This window comes from Tripterygium wilfordii, chromosome 20, assembly GCF_013401445.1.
Source record: "Tripterygium wilfordii isolate XIE 37 chromosome 20, ASM1340144v1, whole genome shotgun sequence".
In the NCBI taxonomy this organism is placed as follows: domain Eukaryota; kingdom Viridiplantae; phylum Streptophyta; class Magnoliopsida; order Celastrales; family Celastraceae; genus Tripterygium; species Tripterygium wilfordii.
Window position 1 is genome coordinate 7,844,454 of NC_052251.1, and position 21,690 is coordinate 7,866,143.

General features: G+C 37.5%; 1 protein-coding gene and 1 long non-coding RNA gene across 2 annotated transcripts; one reads left to right on the forward strand and one right to left on the reverse strand.

The window, feature by feature from the left end:
* Window positions 1-5,531: 5,531 nt before the first annotated feature.
* On the reverse strand, window positions 5,532-9,371 carry LOC119986473. Its single transcript, XR_005465274.1, has 3 exons — window positions 9,301-9,371; window positions 7,542-7,717; window positions 5,532-5,751 (listed from the first exon to the last, which is right to left on the reverse strand). It is a non-coding gene; the product is annotated as an uncharacterized LOC119986473 (long non-coding RNA).
* An 8,619-nt stretch (window positions 9,372-17,990) lies between these two features.
* Window positions 17,991-20,437, forward strand: LOC119986913. Its single transcript, XM_038831605.1, has 4 exons — window positions 17,991-18,104; window positions 18,503-19,499; window positions 19,717-19,899; window positions 20,016-20,437. The coding sequence occupies exons 1-4, from the start codon at window positions 17,991-17,993 to the stop codon at window positions 20,435-20,437; spliced, it is 1,716 nt and encodes a 571-aa protein (XP_038687533.1).
* Window positions 20,438-21,690: the final 1,253 nt, after the last annotated feature.

Genomic DNA, 21,690 nt, shown 5'->3' on the forward strand with positions numbered 1-21,690 from the left:
ATGGTCCAAATTGCAGAGTTATATATCAAACTATATATATATATATATATATATATATAATATTTTAATAGATACTTATTATCAAATATATTAATATAAGTCTCAAAAGTTCGTGTCTATTAAGTCATAAATAGTAAAGTAAATACTAATGACTAATCATTATATACTATATATTGTATATAAATATATATAAATTAAAAACTAATGGCTAACCATTATATACTATATATAAATATATATTATAATATTTATTATGACGGTCGGTCGGTTTTAACTGATCGGTTTTATAAAAATATTCAAAACCGATCAATTATTTCGGTTTTTTATTTAAAAAAAATAAATCAATCTGTTTTTCAAAAAGAAAATTAATTAAACCGACCAAACAGTCGGTTCTGATGGTCAGTTTGGTTTTCCTGGGTTTTTTTGACAGCCCTATTTATAAGCATATATTTATATAATTAATGTATGACAAGTAATGAAAAGAAAATGCACTTATGATGAGTGGGAAAGTGGTCGTATGAGCTCTTGGGAGTCGGAACCGGACCCCTACGTGTCCATTGACAGGAACTGGATGCAGGCGATACAAGGGGCATCTCAGGAGGAGCTTGTGATGCGGAAAAGAGGGGCGATAGTGAACCCGATGGCCACATCTCAGGAAATGACTAGCTAGACGATAACGGAGGGGGATATGTCTGGGGGGATATGAGTGTGGGGGATATAACTGGGGGTGGTATCATAGGGGGGTATAATTAGGGGAGATATGACTGGGGGATGTGACTGACTGGCAGGGTGAAGAGAATTGATTGAAGATGGTGACGAAATTGTGGCATGGGGAGAAGTATGCTCTGATGGCACTCTGCTAATGCCACCACGTCTGATAATACACCCTCGACTCGAGGGAGTACGAGTGCGCTCGCTTGAATGGTCACCCGACATCTGTAAAACCACTTAGTAAGTGCTAGACGGGTTTAGCTTAGTAACATCAATAATACCACATACACACTTCCTACCGACAATAGCGTAATCTTTACAAAGAACTATTTTCTAGCAAAATATAACCATTCAAGAGATTAGAGTAGAAGCAAACAATTGCAATTGCAATACCCCCCACTTGTCTCCACTTCAGAACAAGGACAATCATTTTATTTCAAAGAGTTTCGCAAGGAAGCAAAAAGAGATGATTCAAGTAAACAACACTCAGCTAAGTTGATATATACAGTCACAGAATCAAAACTATGCCAACATTTGGTTATTCAGAAACTTAAATTTAAATTAGTATTAACACCTACATTAGATGGATGTTTTCTAAGTTCACGTGCCAGACCATAACTATCAACAAATTTCATAAGGAACAACTGCTATAGACTTCACTCTGATTTGAGAAATAGTTATGAAACCTAAAACATATACAATAAGGAGATAATAATAAAATATCTACAATGGTGACCATATCAAATGTTCGAAAAATACATAACTACAAAGAAATTGTATCTAGCAGAATATTCATACCAATTTGAGTAATGCACATCATGAAGTAAGTGAACGTGAATGGGATATCAAAACAAAACAAGCATATATATATATATATATATATATATTATCAGAATAATTGATCACCTATATGCGGGTATCAAAATTAATCTATACGTCATTTTCCAATTAAAGGATAACTTCATAATTTAAACAGAACAACATAAGTGAACCCTAGGTGATTGCACAGTGCACAAGCTACCCAAGAATTGAGATACAAGGGCTCGACAGTCTAATGCTCAAGATTTAAGATATCTAGAAAGACCTAAGTAGCATGCATATTGTGTATATGTGTATCAATTCATGTGACTCTGCACATGTATGTATGAATTTAGCACACATGACAACAGCCCCCAACACGCACACATGCCACCTATCAACATCCAAATAATCCAGCTCAGATAGAAAAAAATCCTTAAAAGTTCCAAGAAAAAACCACGAAAAAGGAAGGATTCGAACTTCAATAGAAAAAGAGAACAGGTCACCTATCGACATCCAAATTTGAGGTTTAAGAAATGTATAGATTTCATAATGAGAATCAGGAAAAAAAGAGTCACATAACCTAAGAGGAGATTCGAGAAGAAGAAGAATTTTCAATATACACGGCGACTTTAATGGCGATCAACAAGCTACCAAGGGTTTGCTGGGTGTTGTGGTTTTATGTGGTCGTTTATGGCTGTTGGGATTTAACAAAACAAAATCGAATATAGAAAAATTATGGAAACAAAAGAGAGAAAGAAGACACAAGGTTTAACTAGGTTCGGCACAACTTACTTACTCCTCGGGCGAAGAACAATGAAGAATTCCACTAATATGATGAAGATTACAAAAGAGATGACCTCTTGAACTCAAGAACTGACCCAAATCTCTAGGGACAACTCTAACTCTCACAAAACAAAAACCCTCCAACTGTGGCCTCCCTAAAAGTTTCGTGAACATTGACTTTTATAGGCTAAACAATCCCAAAGAAAGAAGAAACCCTAATAGTAAATGTATTCGGACTTCCCTCTCAAAGCCCAATAAGAGTCCTAATTGGTTTTGTATTTCAATTACCAGTTTAACTTTGAGCCATCTTCCACAATGGCAAGACTCAAAGGAATGGAAAGAAGCTCTGCTGAGGGCAACATTCGAAGAAAGAGGCTCGGCAAATACTAAGGCGGATAGCGGAGTTCAGAAACCTCCTCTTTTTTTTATAGGAGATGAGCGAAGAAGCTAGCTCAACCAAATAAAGATCTTCAGAACTAAAAATTGCTTCGAACGTAGAAAGAGTGAGTGAGGAATCACAAGAAGAAAATTCAGAAAGAGTGAGTGAGGAAGAAGGCGATAGACGAATTTTTGTTAAACATTAGCCACGGAATGTGTGCATGGCTATTCAAATTAGCCATGGAATGCTCAATCCGTGGCTATTTTAAATAGCCACAGATTGCTAATTCAGTGGCCAATTTTGAATAGCCATGGAATGTGTCTATTCAAATTAGCCACGAAAAATAATTCCATGGCTATTCACATTAGCCACGGAATTGAGCATTCCGTGACTAATAATATTTTTTAATGATAATTTTTATAATAGTAATATTTACACATTATTATTAAGGTCTACATTATTCTTAAAATGACTATTATTACACATTTTTAAATTTCACAATATTACATAATTCTTAAAATAAAATAAGTTTATTTTTTCCATGAAAAGGTCTACACATTATTAATCATGTTCATGACATTCATCATATTCTTCTAGCTTTTCCTCTGTCTCGAAATCATAAGATTCCAATTCTTCTTCATCATCTTCAGCCTCTTTTTCAACCTGTAAGTGCCCTATAGAGAATTCGTCTAGTACTTCCTCAGGTTCAGCTTCACTGTCGACTAGAGACTCTATTTGGTCAATGTTTAATATTGGTTGAACTATAACTTCATCTTCTTGGAAGACATCATTAACTTGCTTCAATTCTGCAATGCGCCTAGCTTTTGTCTTAATCACGACCAACCATTCTTGTCGATCTCGCATCCCTTCTGGATAAGAAGCAAAGTATACTTTCTCGATTTGTTGTGCAATTATCAATGGATGAAACTTCCTATACCTATCTCTATGTTTAACATCGATAAGCCCATAATGTTTATGGAGTCGCGTACCTCGATTTGGAGTTGGGTTGAATCACTCACAACTAAACAGAACAATTTTCTTTATCGATAGTCCTTCAAATTCCAATTGAATAATCTCTTTCAGTATTCCATAGTAGTCATTTTCAGATTATCTATAATCGGTCCGTCGCATGCATACACCACTGTTGATGGATGACTTCCCTTCGCTCCATGCATCGGTGTTATATTTGTATCCATTGACATAATATGTAATACCTCGAACTTCATTTCTTTTAGAAATTAGGTATGACAAACACGTGTTGAGTATGTATATGTATATAAAATCATTAGAAATTAATACCGAGTGATTTGGGGGGTGTACGAGTAGTTTTAAAACTGAAATTTTTGACTACAGAGGTAACCGTCCGGACAGTTTTTAAAAGCCGTCCGGACAGCTACTGAAGAAACGGGAACAGGACATTTTAAGGCAGAGGTGTCCGGACACCTATAGAAGTGTTCAGACACCTCCCAAAAATCTGCACCCGAGAATTTGTTTTAAACACCCATTTTCACGATTTCTTTCAAAATACCCGACCTAAACAAACCCTAAACCTCATTTTCTCTCAAATTTCCTCCCTCCCATCAATCTAAGATCATGAACCAAGGTAAGATTACCCTCTTTCAAGTTGTTTCAAGTTTGATTCCTAACTTCTCTCTCTAGCTTACATATTCTTAAATCCCTCTTTTTGTTCTAATCTTTCAGGGTTTGAACCCAAACTCAAATCCATGGGTTCCTACATCATTTGAGGCATAAAGGAAGCTTGAATCCCTTCCCTCTACTTGTTTCTACAACCTTGGTAAGTTTCTTAAACCTAAAAGCTAGTATTAAAGATTTGGTGATTTGGGATTCTAGGGTTTCATGGGTTTTGTAGATTTGGGGGAAATTCTTTGAAGTAGATGAAATTAGTGATCTAATAGGTTGATTTAGACTTGTTTATGGTTGTATTGTTAGATTCTATTATGGATTGGAGTAGCAAGTTGAGTAGGTGAAGTTCAAGAATTTGGGAAGTTTTGGGTAAGAGAAGGTAATGAGTTCTTGATTTATTGGATTAATTTGTGTTAGATATGTGCAATTGAAGTTGTTTGTATATTGATTGGAGGATGGTTTTATCGAATAATAGGTTGGTTGAGGCCGGGAAAAGTCAAGGTTGAGTATTGATTTACATAGCTAATTTTTGGAGTGCGAGGTAGGGAAATTCCACCCTTTGTTACACTACAAGAAATTCGAGTTTCTGTGACAAATAAAATTGTCACTGAACGTGGAAAACTCGTCAAAAAAAAGTTTTCGTGACGAGCCTGGTGACGACGTACCTCCGTTGCATATACCTCTGTTGCTGAAAGACAAGTGACGACTTAAAATAATGCGTCACAAAAATGTTTTCAGTTATGACAACAATAATCTGTCACTAACTCCCTACTTTTAGTGAAAACCTAAGTCGTCACTAAACGTTTTATGTGTGACGTGTTTATTTGTCACAAATAATTTATAATTGTAACTAAAACAAAAATATATTTATTAGCTAGGTAGGAAATTTTTTTTTCAATGACTGTATATGTCGTCACATAATAGGTTCTGTGACGACTAATTTGTTGTCACTGGTTATATATTTGTTCCGTGACAAGCTAAGGTCGTCACTATAATTGAAAATAGATTCGATACACAAAAATATTTTGTGACCAAAGTTATGTAACAGAAGATTTTGTGCACTTTCCCTGAATAGTTTTAGTGACAAGTAATTTGGTCACTATTCATTTGTATATAGTCATCCTAATCAATATTTTCTAAAATTGCTCAATAGTATATAAATTAATAATGATCAATCAATGGTAAGTAAACATAAAATATATTTAATATCCATAAGTCATAAACAATAGCAACTACAGTCATAGTTAACCTAATAGCTAGTTAGAACATAAGTAGTACTGTTAAGAAGCTAAAACATATATAGAACAAAAAGCAACTTCCCGAATATTGTTTAGCAGCTAGAACATATACAACAAAAAACAACTTCTCATATGCTCCCAATGTATATCTGAATCTGTTTTGATTGGAACTCATTAGCTATCTCAAACTTTAACCTGTATAAATTAATACAAGACAACTATTAGAGGAGTGAAATTAAAGAGTATCTACTCGAGAAACAACCATCATCCATCGAAGACATAATGTAATTCTTTTCCAAAAATGAACTTATCAATTGGGAAGATAATAAAGTTGAGAATAGGAAGATAATTACTTAAATCTTTTTAAACCTACCACAAAATAACCCAACATTATTCAAGAACACAACCATTCACTTCTAGAGCTCATTAAAAAACTTGAAAGCCAGCTATGAATCTAATTGAAATACTGGCACAGTACTAAAACAATTACGACTTAAGAGTTACAGAATCTATCCACCATATTAAGGATAAAATAGTCAATGATAATCAAGGAAATTGCAATTATGCTATTTTAACTTATTGCCAAAATGAAATCCCCTTGAGCGCTTATAAATTTAGGCAACATAAATTACCTAAAATATGAATCGAACATAATGAACTGAGCACTGATCAGAACATAAGCTTTTAACTTGCTATTGCAATCTATAAATGCAACTCAATAAGTATCACTCCCCAAGAAGACCCAGATAAGCATAGCAAAGCAAGGGCAAATTAAATACAAGGAAGAATTACAACAAAAAAAAGTTTAAAAAGGAAAATTAAATGGAAGAACATATCAAATGAGGAATTGATCACATGCACTGATCATATCAAAGCAAAACAGGAGGCACAAAAAGAACTTCAATCATTCAAATAAGAATGATCTTTGATCTCCTGGAAAGTAAAACAGGAGGTACAAAAAGAAACCAACAACAGAGCAAATGAGGAATTGATCACATGTACTAATCAGATCAAAGCTAGCAAGAGATGCAAATGCTTGAAGTAATGAAAACACAATTGAACACAATAACCCTCCAAAAAAGTATCCACAAACATGATCCTCAATATATCAACACTCAAATTCATGAAGAATCCATCTCATATAACTTTTATTGAATCCATTTCTCAATAAGTGCAGCCTTACTTCAGCTATAGATTTGAATGCAATGTTCCTACATTTATTACAAGGACACCTAATTCTTTCATTATCTCCTCCCTGACGAGATACAAAACCAATAAATGCATCAATCCCTTCTTTGTACTCAATACTGACTCTATTATCACTTTTTATCCATTCCTTGTTCAACATTGTTCCTCTGTAGTTAAACATATCAAAAACAAAACATTTATAATTAAATAACAAACTTGAGGGAGTTACATAAACTTATATCGTAATATATTAAAATATTGATACAATACAGTATATCAAGTCTAAAATGTTAAAAAAACGAAGCAACATCAAATAATCAATCAAAAGATTCTTTGTCAACAAGACCATTATTATAGAAGAATGAGAAAGCTAGCCATATCTGAAGTGCGATTTCGTTATGAAAAATTAACATTGATAAGCTATAATTCCACTACCAGTTAGAAAGTATGTGAGGCACAAAATTCCATGAAACATGTAATCTATCTAACAATTTCCAGTCACCATTCTTCAGAAAAAAACCACCCACAAGGCGTATTCTGTAATTTGACAAAAAATTTAGCAAAGATTCACAAATGGAGATGAAACGGAGTTTAATCAATAAGTCTTAATTTGTTTCCAGCATACATACCCGTAAGCCATTCAAAAAAAAATACATAATAAAAATTAAAAACTAAATCCCAGTATATTAAGCCCTAGCATTCAATCAAATGTAACCAAGGAGGTAATCATGTCAAAGCATAAGCAGAACATAGAGCAGCAAGAGAGAGAGGAGAAGGAAGAAGAGGGGATTGCGCACCTTAGGGAGAGGATTGCTCCACTTTGTTAGGCGGGAGAGGTGCTGAGATACGGCGACTTAATTGGGTGGAGAACGGTTTCCACTTGAGCCTTGAGTGATTTTGATATAAGCACGATTTTGTTATGGGAGATTTCGTTTCTTCAATGGCAGTCAATGTAGTACAATATCAGGCATCCCTACAAGTATCTCAAAAGAAAGAAATTGATCTCATTCCATGAGTTTGTTTCTATGAAAGCTTGCAAGAAATAACTTCAAAACATCCAGCATTTTCAGGCAACTTCATGTTACAATCTCCAGTAAAAAGTTATGCTATTTTTAAGTTCCTGTAACATTCTTAGTTACCAATTCATCTCTCTATCAGCTAGCTAATGTACCCAGAGATGTAAGAAAGTTCCTTTCAAGCAATGATAAAAGTAATATAATACACCCATTACAAGTTTACAACTCGAAAAAAAAATCCAAAAAACATAAACATTAAAAATATCCAAGATGGATTCCAGGAGGCCATATAGGTAATTCCTTCGTAATAATGTGGATGATAGGATATCATATCAGTAAAGTAGCCTATTCAAACTATTAGTCCATCATCTACGACATAACTACACAAACTATAACTGTACAAGCCATTGAAAGTAAAATTTCAATATTTCATTCCTACCACGAATAGGAGACACTAATGATTGTTCCAGTATAGAGCAGCAAATGATGAGGAAGCAAAAAATTGGTCCACACAGGAAAGCTATAAACTAATAATCATTTGCAAATAGAAAATAAATCCACACAATTCCAACGTTCGCAGGTGAAAGTAATATACCCAACCAAAAGCATAAATACATACACCGATCGAACATCAATCATTTGCTAAGCAACAAATCCTGGTATAAAACTAAATTAAAGAGCTCAGATAAAACCAAAAGTAATTCGTATAGAAATCAATGAGCTTCACTAGGTAAACAAATAGTCAGAATTTGGGGTGGGGGACTTCCTATCTTTCAGTGCATTAAAGATTACTTTGAATATGCTTAATGGATTTTTGAAAAAAGAATTCATGTTTAACCAAGAAAAACAAAGGCAAGAGATCTATTGAATGAAAGGAAGAACGGGAATCAAAGGAGAGATGACAGACCAATTGAAAGGGATAGGAAGAAAGTATTACTAATTACCCTCTTTGATCTAGTCAGTGGAAGGTGCATAATGGTATGACAGTTTTCAAAGATGATGAAAGGGGTGAAGGCAAGAGGTCTAGGTCTTTGCTCTCTGGTTATGAATTGATGTCCCAATCGTTGGATAGTGAAAGCAAGCAAAAGGAGAAAGCTATAAATGCAATAAATGGAAGAAATGCAGAGATTGGATTGGTGCGATGCATACGAGGATCAGCCCATGAAGGAGGCTATCACTTTGCTTCACACAAGGCAAGACATGTTTAGGCAAAAAGCATCTAAAAAAAATTCACTAAAGTAGTAGTGATCCGCTGGCGATCACGGGGTAGCATGCAGCCAACATTCAATCATAGTTAATCCAGTGGAGCAGGACTCAGGCTAGGAGCGTCCGGGGGACTTCCACCTGGATCAACCTTTTTTGTCATCAGGCGCTTACTCACACACACCATTACCACACCATCCAGAGAAATAAGATTGAATCACTTCGACGCCGTACTATTCAAATTCAAATTGAAAAGAATGCCAACAACACAGCACGAAATACATGGTTCTAGAAATTAATATGTGAGATTGGGAGTATCAAGAGAAGGAAGAATTACCATGGTTGAGAGCTCTCTTGCGCCACAGACGAAAACCTAGAAGATGAACGACAGGCGTCTTTCAATGGTAAGACTTCGATGTTGGCTCTCTCACTCTATCTAACGAAGGAAGGTGTTTTTGAGGAGTCGGTCTCTCAATCAATTAGGTTAAACTCTTTTCTATTATTTTAATATAATTTTCTAAGTAATTAAATATTTTGTTACAAGAAATTTCATTTTAACCTTGTCACTAATACTTTAATGTGACAACAAAATTTTCATGGTAAGTAAAGGGGAATAAATTGGAATTTCGGCAATTTTTTTACTAAGAACTTTAGTTACAATATTTTAAATTAGTCACAAAAAATATACCATTAGTGACAAGTTTTCTTGTTGTCACATAGAATTTGTCTTTGACTTTTGTCAAATATTTATTTTTTATTTCGATTACAACATTTAGTGACGATTAAGAAAAATGGGGTCACTGAATGGTTTTCTCTAGTGACGACAGAGTATTATCGTCACTAAATAAAATTATGAGCGACAACAAAAAATATTTGTCACAAAAACATCCCTTTTGGTGACAATTGTTTTGCTCATCACACAGAGCTTGTCACGGAAACCCAAATTTCTTGTAGTGTTATTCTCTTTGAATGTGTCATCCTATTGAGAATATTTATCTTTCCCAATGTTCATTATAAATTGGTTCTCGCCTTAATTGTACCTAAGGGAGAACAACCCCACTTTGTGATATCCTTATTGTATGATTTGAATTATATTGCATACCCTACTTGTTCAATCTTCCATTGAGCATGAATTACTCTTGAACATGCATTATGTAGTAGTATATATATATATGTATATATCTAGAATGTATAAATACCCGATTGCATAACCATGTTGGACATGCATTGTAGTTGCATGGTAGATGTCGGGTATGGACCCGTATATCTCCGAGTTGTGATTGATGTGAAATGTGGAATGCCGTTGAGCTGTTCAGGGTTCCCATGACCACAGGAATGCCGGTGGACCAGATCAGGATTTCATATGTGCTTGAAACACCATGCGATGATGCCGTTGGGCTGTTCAGGGTCCCGATGTATGTAGGGATGCCGGTGGGCCAAGTTAGGATCTCGTATGGTGTGGTTATCTACTTGTGTTTGGTGTACATGATGTTAGCTATCATATTGTTGCATTAGTGCCTTTCTTAATATTTCAGCCTTATATTATTCACTTACTCTTTATTTTTCCCTACTGGGCCTTTCGCTCACCCTTTTTCTTTCTCCTATTCCCTCCTCGCAGGTGAGTCTAGTTCCGATACAGGGTCACGGATCAAGAGGAGGGTGCGTGACATGGTGGACCCCTGGAGAGTGATAGGACTAGATAGTTCTAAACGTTGATATATGTTATTACTATTTTGTCGTATCTATGTTCCTTAGTTGAGACACTGGGTGATATCCCTATTCGATGATGGGATGGATGGTAGGAAGGGTGCTCCGTGTGATCGGGACTCCCGAACCGGGTTTGTGGACTTCGTGTCCTGAAGATTTCTTATGTTTGCTGGATTGTTATTTGTGCTGGATGTTGATTATATATGTTGTTGTGTGGAGAAATTTTGTGTGACTGTCAGGTGGCCTGAGGCCCTACTTAGATGTGAGAATTGATTGATGCTATGATTGTTAGGTGGCCTGAGACCCTGCTTAGAATTGAGAATTTAAATTGTGATATGAATTGTTAGATGGCCGGAGGCCCTGCCTAGGTTGTGAATATATTTGTGAAATTGCTGCGTGTTACTCTAGGTTGGCATTCTCCGTATTATGGGGAGGTGCTATCAAAATTTTTGGGCGATCTAATAATTGAATTAATTAGGAGATTGATTAAGAGGATCCCAAAAGTAACGCATCCAGGGTCGGGGTGTTACATTTTGGTATCGGAGCCAGGTTACGAAATATTAAGATCTGTGTATGGGTCCAGGGAGTGTGTATGGTATGTTAGTGAGTCTCCAGGCCATGACATGACCTCTACTGATCTGGTATGTATTCTTTATCTATAAACTCTTGCTTGAGTTGGTTATTCAAATTGTTGGGCAAAGGTGTTATTTGATTCAGGAGCTACGACATCATTCATTTCTACGTCCGTTACGAATGCATTGAGTTTGAAAATCTCTCCAATGAGGCGAATGTTTACGGTAGACACTCCTTTTGGGCATTTCACCTCATTGGAGGGTGTAGTTCTTGGTTGTATGTGCCGGCTTATTTGTATTACGAGTTTGATTACATCGGCACCTAGGGGGTGATGTAGCTACTCTGACACGTGTGGTAGAAGAATACATGGATGTATCTCTAGATGAGTTACCTGGATTATCACCGAAGAGGGAGATTGACTTTACCATTAAGTTGCATTCAAATGTTAAGCCAATTTCAATTCCACCATATCGGATGGCTCTGGTAGAATTAAAGGAATTGATGACTCAATTGAAAGAGTTACAATATTTGGGGTTTATTAGATCGAGTGTGTTCCCATGAGGAGCACCAATATTGTTCGTAAAGAAGAAAGATGGCTCGTTACGGATGTATAGATTATTGGAAATTAAATAAGGTTACGGTAAAGAACAAGTATCTATTGCCACGGATAAATGATTTGTTTGATCAATTGAGAGGTGCTAGGCATTTATCTAAGATTGATTTATGTTCGGGGTACCACCAATTGAGGATTAGAAATGAGGAGATTTCAAAGACGGCATTTAGGACACGATATGGGCACTATGAGTTTTTAGTGATACCATTTTGGTTGACAAATGCTCCGGCGGTGTTTATGGATTTGATGCAAAGGGTCTTTCGTCCGTTTTTGGATAGATTTGTGGTTGTGTTCATTGATGATATTTTGATTTATTCTCCAACGGTAGAGGAGCATGAGGAACACTTGAGGTTAGTGTTGCAAACGTTGAGGGATAATCAATTATATGCTAAGTTGAGTAAATGTGAGTTTTGGGCTACGGAGGTGAAATTCTTAGGCCATGTAATTAAGCAAGAGGGCATTGCGGTAGATGACTCTAAGGTTGAATCCGTGTTGAATTGGGAGAGACCTAAGAATGTTTCGGAGATTAGGAGTTTTTTGGGATTAGCGGGGTATTATAGGAGGTTTATCCGAGACTTTTCACGTGTTGCCGCACCTATGATGCAACTTACGCGGAAAGGTACACCATTTGTGTGGTTGGATGAGTGTGAGAAAGCTTTTAAGGATTTGAAGGGTAGGTTGACATCTCCACCGGTATTAGTGGTTCTAGAGAGGAGTGTAGGATACCAAGTGTATTGTGATGCTTCCGGAGTGGGGTTGGGTTGTGTGTTGATGCAAAGAGATAGGGTAGTGGAGTATGGTTCTAGATTGTTGAAGATACATGAGAAAAACTATCCGGTTCACGATTTGGAGTTGGCGGCAATTGTATTTGCCTTGAAGCAATGGAGGTATTATCTTTATGGGGAGAAATTTGAGGTCTTTTCGGATCATAAGAGTCTTAAGTATCTATTCACCCAAAGAGAGTTGAATTTGCGACAAATGAGGTGGATGGAGTATTTAGAGGACTATGACTTTAGTTTACAATATCACCCGGGTAAGGAAATGTGGTTACGGATGCATTAAGTAGAAAGCATAGAGTTGCTAGTTTGTTTATACATGAGTAGGGAATTGTAGAGACAATGAGCCAATTTGGTTTGGAGTTGCAAAGTATAGAGGAAAGGGTGTATTTGTGTAATATGACTTCTAGACCAATGTTGATTCAAAAGGTGATGGATGCACAAAATGGGGACCCGATTTTTGATACATTTGAGGAAGACTCTGGATGGGTTCGGGGTGATGATGGAGGTGTGAGTTTGCGGGGAGATTGATAGTACCCGATGACGAGGAGCTACAAGAAGAGATCTTGAAAGAAGCACATCATTCACAATTTGTTATGCATCCTGGAGGCACGAAGATGTATCAAGACTTGAGAAGAAACTTTTGGTAGAGAGGCATGAAGGCCGATGTAGCTAGATTTGTGGCAAGATGCTTGACATGTCAACAAGTGAAGGCGGAACACCAAAGACCGACAGGTTTGTTACAACCCCTACTGGTGGCACCATGGAAATGGGAGATAATCACTATAGACTTTGTGACAGCGTTGCCGATGACACCTAAGCAAAATGATACCGTTTGGGTGATAGTCGATAGATTAACCAAATCAGCTCACTTCCTACCGGTGAACAAGACAAACACTTTGGAGTCATTGAGTACATTGTACGTGCAGGAGATAGTGCGACTCCACGGAGTGCCACTATCCATTGTGTCGGATCGAGACCCGCGATTCACGAGTATATTTTGGGGTAGTTTGCAGGAGGCCTTAGGGACGCAGTTGGATTTCACTATGCCATATCACCCGCAGAGTGATGGGCAAAGTGAGAGGACTATCCAGATTTTAGAGGATATGTTACGTGCTTGTGTGGTAGATTTTGGTGGTAATTGGGAGAAATACCTACGTTTGACAGAATTTGTGTACAACAACTCATACCAGAGTAGCATCGGGATGGCACCATTTGAAGCACTTTATGGGAGGCCTTGTAGATCACCATTGTGTTGGGTGGAGGTTGGAGAGAAAGTAGTATCGAGACCCGAAATGGAGAAGGAGGCGAGGGACAGAATTGAAAAGATTAGAAAAAGGTTGATCACGGCTCAAAGTAGGCAAAAGTCCTATGCGGATAAGAGGAGAAGGCCATTGGAATTTGCGGTTGGGGACAAGGTATTTTTGAAGGTTAGTCCACTACGTGGCATTCAGAGGTATAGCAAGCAAGGGAAGTTGGCACCGCGGTTTGTGGATCCTTTTGAAATTCTTGAGCTAGTTGGATCGGTAGCCTATCGTTTAGCGCTTCCACCAAAAGTGGCTAAGGTTCATAATGTATTTCATGTTTCCATGTTACGAAAGTATGAGCCGGATCCATCACATGTTTTAGATTAGACTACATTAGAAGTAGAGGAAGATGGAAGCTACACTCTTCAACCGATGAGGATTTTGGATCGAAAGGACAAGGTCACACGATCAAGTACCATACCATTGGTAAAGGTCTTGTGGATGCATCATAACACAGAAGAGGCGACTTGGGAGCTTGAGTCTAAGATGAAGGAGAAATACCCACATTTATTCACAAGTCTAGGTACGTTTTAAATTTCGGGGACGAAATTTCTTTAAGGGGGAGAGGATGTAATACCCCGAACTTCATTTCCTTTAGAAATTAGGTATGACAAACACGTGTTGAGTATGTATATGTATATAAAATCATTAGAAATTAATACCGAGTGATTTGGGGGGTGTACGAGTAGTTTTAAAACTGAAATTTTTTACTACAGAGGTAACCGTCCGGACAGTTTTTAAAAGCCATCCGGACAGCTACTGAAGAAACAAGAACAGGGCGTTTTCAGGCAGAGGTGTCTGGACACCTCCCAAAAATCTACACCCGAGAATTTGTTTTAAATACTCATTTTCACGATTTCTTTCAAAATACCCGACCTAAACAAACCCTAAACCTCATTTTCTCTCAAATTTCCTCCCTCCCATCAATCTAAGATCATCAACCAAGGTGCAATTACCCTCTTTCAAGTTGTTTCAAGTTTGATTCCTAACTTCTCTTTCTAGCTTACATATTCTTAAATCCCTCTTTTTGTTCTAATCTTTCAAGATTTGAACCCAAACTCAAATCCATGGGTTCCTACATCATTTGAGACCTAAAAGAAGCTTGAATCCCTTTCCTCTACTTGTTTCTACAACCTTGGTAAGTTTCTTAAACCTAAAAGGTAGTATTTAAAGATTGAGTGATTTGGGATTCTAGGGTTTCATGGGTTTTGTAGATTTGGGGGAAATTCTTTGAATTAGATGAAATTAGTGATCTAATAGGTTGATTTAGACTTGTTTATAGTTGTATTGCTAGATTCTATTGTGGATTGGAGTAGCAAGCTTGAGTAGGTGAAGTTCAAGAATTTGGGATGTTTTGGGTAAGAGAAGGTAATGAGTTCTTGATTTATTGGATTAATTTGTGTTAGATATGTGCAATTGAAGTTATTTGTATATTGATTGGAGGATGGGTTTATCAAATAATAGGTTGGTTGAGGCCGAGAAAAGTCAAGGTTGAGTATTGATTTACATAGCTAATTTTTGGAGTGCGAGGTAGGGAAATTCCACCCTTTGTTATTCTCTTTGAATATGTCTTCCTATTGAGAATATTTATCTTTCCCAATGTTCATTATAAATTGGTTCTCGCCTTAATTGTACCTAAGGGAGAACAACCCCACTTTGTGATATCCTTATTGTATGATTTGAATTATATTGCATACCCTATTTGTTCAATCTTCCATTGAGCATGAATTACTCTTGAACATGCATCATGTAGTAGTATATACATATGTATATATCTAGAATGTATAAATACCCGATTGCATAACCATGTTGGACATGCATTGTAGTTGCATGGTAGATGTCGGGTATGGACCCGTATATCTCTTAGTTGTGATTGATGTGAAATGTGGAATGCCGTTGGGCTGTTTAGGGTTCCCATGACCAAGGGAATGCTGGTGGGCCGGATCAGGATTCCATATGTGCTTGAAACACCATGTGATGATGCCGTTGGACTGTTCAAGGTCCCGATATGTGTAGGGATGCCGGTGGGCCAAGTTTGGATCTCGTATGGTGTGGTTATCTACTTGTGTTTGGTGTACATGATGTTAGCTATCATATTGTTACATTTGTGCCTTTCTTAATATTTCAAACTTATATTATTCACTTACTCTTTATTATTCCCTACTGGGCCTTTCGCTCACCCTTTTTCTTTCTCCTATTCCCTCCTCGCAGGTGAGTCTAGTTTCGATACCAGGGTCATGGATCAGGAGGAGGGTGCGTGACATGGACGGACCCCTGGAGAGTGATAGGACTAGATAGTTCTAAACGTTGATATATGTTATTACTATTTTGTCGTATCTATGTTCCTTAGTTGAGACATTGGGTGATATCCCTATTCGATGATGGGATGGACGATAGGGAGGGTACTCCGTGTGATCGGGACTCCCGAACCGGGCTTGTGGACTTCTTGTCCTGAAGATTTCTTATGTTTGCTGGATTGCTATTTGTGCTGGATGTTGATTATATATGTTGTTGTGTGGAGAAATTTTGTGTGACTGTTAGGTGGCCTGAGGCCCTGCTTAGATGTGAGAATTGATTGATGCTATGATTGTTAGGTGGCCTGAGGCCCTGCTTAGAATTGATAATTTAAATTGTGATATGAATTGTTAGATGGCCGGAGGCCCAGCCTATGTTGTGAATATATTTGTGAAATTGCTGCGTGTTACTCCAGGTTGGCATCTTCCGTATTATGGGGAGGTGCTGTCGAAATTTTTGGGTGATCTAATGATTGAATTAATTAGGAGATTGATTAAGAGGATCCCAAAAGTAACGCATCCCAAGTCGGGGTGTTACATAATATGTATGTCATATATATCACAACCCTCCTTAATGGTCCAAGTGCCACATTTCTTACCGTGTCATCGGTTATCATGTTATGTGGGTCATGAACCTTAACATGAAAAGGATGATTGAATTAAACTATATTGGTAATTTAAATAAAATTGTACCATGTTGATATTATAAATACCGTGATGCTACATATTGTCTAAACTATTTGGTAAATCCTATCTCAATTTGATAATCGATTGCATCATCATTCATTGTAGGTGTTGATGCCGCAGGTAATCTGTGTACAAATTGCAACACATATACAATTGACATTATAATACGTACGTACTAGATAATAACAAGTTTATAATCTGTACGTACTGTATAATACCAAGTTTATAATAACTGAACCAGTTACAATAGCTTACTCAATAAAATGTTGGACAATATCACAATTCAGACAAATGTATAACGTTGCCGTATCGTATTCTTTGTCGGTGAGGTTGCACTTACCAGCCTCCCTAGCTAGATGACCAGATTGATTGAATATTGTAATTCTAGAGAAATCCTGGTTGGATGTACCCCCTTCAACATTTCTAAGCACTCTGGTGCGTCGAGAAGCCATGTATGGTTCAAAATAATACAATTTAGTGACGGAAAGATATTTTCATCACTAAAATAGCGACGGAATTCCTCTTCCGTCACTAAATCGTATCATCTTTGACAAAAAGCTTTGAGCATGTACGAATGTTTAGTGACGTTATTTTGTCCATCCCTTATTTAGTGACGAAACGTCACTCCGTCACTAATTTCGTGACGAAAAATATAGTCTGTGGCTAAATTTATGATGGAATGAGTTCCATAACTAATCCGTGACAAAAATCCATCACAAAATTTGGTGGGATTTGGTTCTTAATTTTGCCACGAAATTAGTGATGAAATATATTCTCCACGAAAATTTCTATCAGTAATTCCGTCGCATAATTGGTCAGCTACTAAGTTGATTTCCGTCACAAAATGGACTTTTCCTTGTAGTGGTGTATCTCTTGGGGGTTTGAAAATGGGTTCAAGGGTGTGAGACTATAAGAAGTTTAAGATGTAAAATCTTAGAGGGAATAGGTTGAATTGGGGCTTATAAAAATCTTAGGGCTCTTGGATTTTCTTGGTAGAGTGAGGTCACTGAGAATATAATTGTAACAATTTCATATAGTGAAAGTTTCTCTAGCTATTTCTGACAAAACCCATGGTGTTTTCTCCAGTTTGGAGTTTTCCATATAAATCTTGTGTTTATCGATTGTTTTATTTAAGTTCAATTTCTTTTTGGTTTGTTGATAGTTCTGAAGGAATGATCATGGGGGTAATTCCCCAACAATCTATTGCTATGTGCATGCACCACATACGTCATCATATATAGATTTTTTTAGTATAGTAGGTGGGGATGGGAGGCTCGAACTCAAGACCTCTATAAAATAACACACATGGTCGTCGTCATATGTATATATATATATATATATATATATATATATATATGACTTCAAATTTAGTGTGTGCATATGCATGGATGAATTTAATATGAAACAAGATCACCGTGACAAGTTGCCTGATTTCGATATTTCATAACAATCAATGCGGCGGTTTTACTGTTTGTTCTTACAAATAGTTTCAATGAGTTTTGAAAAGTTAGATGGCCTAACTAACACAGCATGTGAATATGATAAATGATGTTTCATTATACATTTAATTTCTGATTCCCAGAGTGCTTTTGTTAAGGGGAGATTGATCACAGACAATGTTCTAATTGCATTTGAGGTGATGCATCATCTGCAAACAAAGTGTGTAGGGGCTGAGAGGTACATGGCTCTGAAGTTAGATATGACTAAGGCCTATGACCGGGTTGAGTGGAGTTTTTTGGAGGCTGTTATGATTAAAATGGGGTTTGCTGGCAGATGGGTGGAGATGATTTTAGAGTGCCTTAAGTCGGTCAAGTATTCTGTGTTGATTAATGGCAGCCTAAAAGGAAGCTGGAGTCCAAAGAGGGGGCTGCGCCAAGGAGATCCTCTTTCTCCTTATTTGTTTATAATATGTGCTGAAGCTTTGTCTAAGATGTTAGAAAAAGCTCATAATGACAAGGTGTTTCAAGGAGTAAAGGTGGCTAGAGGTGCGCCAAGGATTAATCATTTATTTTTTACTGATGACAGTTTACTTTTCTGTAGGGCTTCTGGAGAAGAATGCAGTAGAGTCTTAGAAGTGATACATAATTATGAAGTGATCTCTGGTCAATTGGTCAATATCCACAAGTCGAATGTGTTCTTTAGCAGGAACACCCCTGCTCTGATTATTGATTCTATAAAGGGTATCCTGGGGGTTTCGGAAGCAAAAATGCATGAGCGTTATCTAGGACTTCCAACTGTTATTGGTAAGTCGAAGCGGGAGATCTTCTCTTATATTCGGGATAGAGTTTCCCATCGAATCCATGATTGGAATGGGAAATTGCTTTCTCGTGGTGGGAAGGAAATTTTGCTAAAATCTATTGTGCAGGCAATCCCCTCTTATGCTATGTCTTGTTTCAAGCTTCCTAAGTCAACTACTCGATGGATTATGAAGCGGATGGCGGGTTTTTGGTGGGGTTCAAAGGAGGGTCAGCAGAGAATGCACTGGGCTGGCTGGGATACTTTGACGAAATCAAAGGATAATGCTTTTGGGCAAAAATATCTGGAGATTTCTGACAAACCCAAACTCTTTGGTTGCCAAAGTTCTTAAAGCTCGATACTTTCCTCATTGCAATGTGTTTAATGCGTGTCTCGGATATTCGCCTTCTTTTACATGGCACAACTTATGGCACTCTATTGTTCTGGTAAAGAGAGGATTGTGCTGGCGAATTGGGCGGGGTTTAGGATTGCAGATAGGAGTAGATCCGTGGCTTCCTTCTCCCCATACATTCAAACCAATCTCTCCTTTATCTGATGCAGTATGGTTACAAGGTGTTAATTCCTTAATTGCTGAAAATTCAAACCGATGGAATGAGGTGCGTGTGAGGTCTCTATTTATGCCATTTGAACTTGATTTAATTCTCTCTATTCCCCTGCCATATGAGCCTGTCCAAGATTCTATGATTTGGAATTGGGAGCCTAATGGGCGTTATACGGTCAAGAGTGCATATCACCAAGCCATGAATTGGAAAAGTCGTCATCTTTGGGAGCTGGTTTTCCGTGGAAAAAATTGTGGGAGATAAATGTTCCTCTCAAATTACGGCACTTGATTTGGGCAGCTGTCAAGAATGCCATTCCTACACACTCAAATCTTATTAACCGTCATGTTGGGAGCCATTCTTTATGCTTAGGTTATGGGGGTCCCTTTGAAGATGTTGATCATGTGTTTCGGAAGTGTATTGTTGCTGGCAGATTATGGAGAGAGCTCTCTCCTTGTGTGGCCTTTGAGTTGGGACAGGGATTGTCGTTTATTGATTGGGTGGTAGCTGTTCTTCAATCGGGGAAGCGGGACACTAAGATCCTATTTGCAACAGTCATCTGGGTCCTGTGGGGAAGCAGGAATTCTGTTCTTCATGATGGACAATTGCACCATGAGAATCTTAATTATAAGGTAAAAATTTTTGTAGCTGAGTTCATGGAGCACTGTGGTGGCTCGAGGAGTCCCTCAAACCAGCAAGCAAATGGGGTGGAAAGCTCCTGAAATGGGCACTTGCAAGTTGAATGTAGATGGTGCGGTGTTTGCGGAGTTGGATTTTGTGGGAGCGGGTGCAATTCTGAGGGACCATGAGGGGAATCCTTTGTTCTGTTTCTCTGAGAAGATTAGTGGCAAGGTGGATCCTATGTTTGCAGAGCTTATGGCAGTGACTTGCTCTTTAAGAGCAATTTCAGCAGAGGGATTGCGAGAGTTCACTCTTGAGCTTGATTCTTCCAATGTGGTTCATGCGTTACTATCAGATGAGTTTCTAGATTCCAGACTGGGGCATTTTCTTAAGGAAGCTAAGGAGTTAATGTCTAGGCTTGGAATTGTGTTATGTCATCATGTTCCTCGCAGTTGTAATGAGGTAGCTCATTGTCTTGCCCGTATGGCAAAGAATGTAAATGGGAGTATGAGTTGGAGGGCATCGTGCCCGATGCAGGTCAAGGCCCTTATTCAAAGGGATCGGCGTGTCTTGTAGTTGTCGTTTTTTCAATGAATTTTCCTTCTCAAAAAGAAATTTTTTTTTTTTCAATATCAAACAATATTTTAAATTTGATAATTATAGTACTTCAATTCATGGACTCCGGTCTGCCTTCTCTCTACAACCATCCCTTGCCTCCTCTTTCAAGTTTGGAGAAGAATAGCCAGTGCTTTCGGACTCCTCCTCTACCCTAGTAATTTTTAAATACTTTTCTTTAGTTGTTTGTTTCAATAATATAGGCAGATGGTGGGATTCTCCCCTAGATTTTCGTTTAGAATATAGCTTAGTTTCAAGAACAGTGTATGATTGGAGATCCATTAGTACGTTCTGGATTTCAAGCTCTAAGTTCAAATATTGATAGACATAAGTTTGATGGATCGGGATTGTGATCTGGATCTATATCTACTCTCAGATCTGTTTGAAGGATTGTTCAAATGGCCAGATCTACTTTGCTCAAGTTGTTCTTTAAGTTTTGTTTGTTTAATCCGGCAAGTCCGGTGTTGCTCTAGTTGTTTTTGTTTTTTTATTTAGTCTACTCAGTTATATTCTAGTGTCGTTTGTAATATGGTGTTGTGCTGGTGATAATACCAAAATACCCTTTCAATAAAATACTAACACGTGTCCAGCATACAAGAAGTCATACTAAGGATCGCCTAGGCTTAACTTGATGTCACCTCGATTCATGGTTCATTGGCTATCGAGGAACTCTCTATGCGTTGCTCGGTAAATCATCCTATTATAAAAGCAGAGCGCACTTATAGCTCACACGATCTCA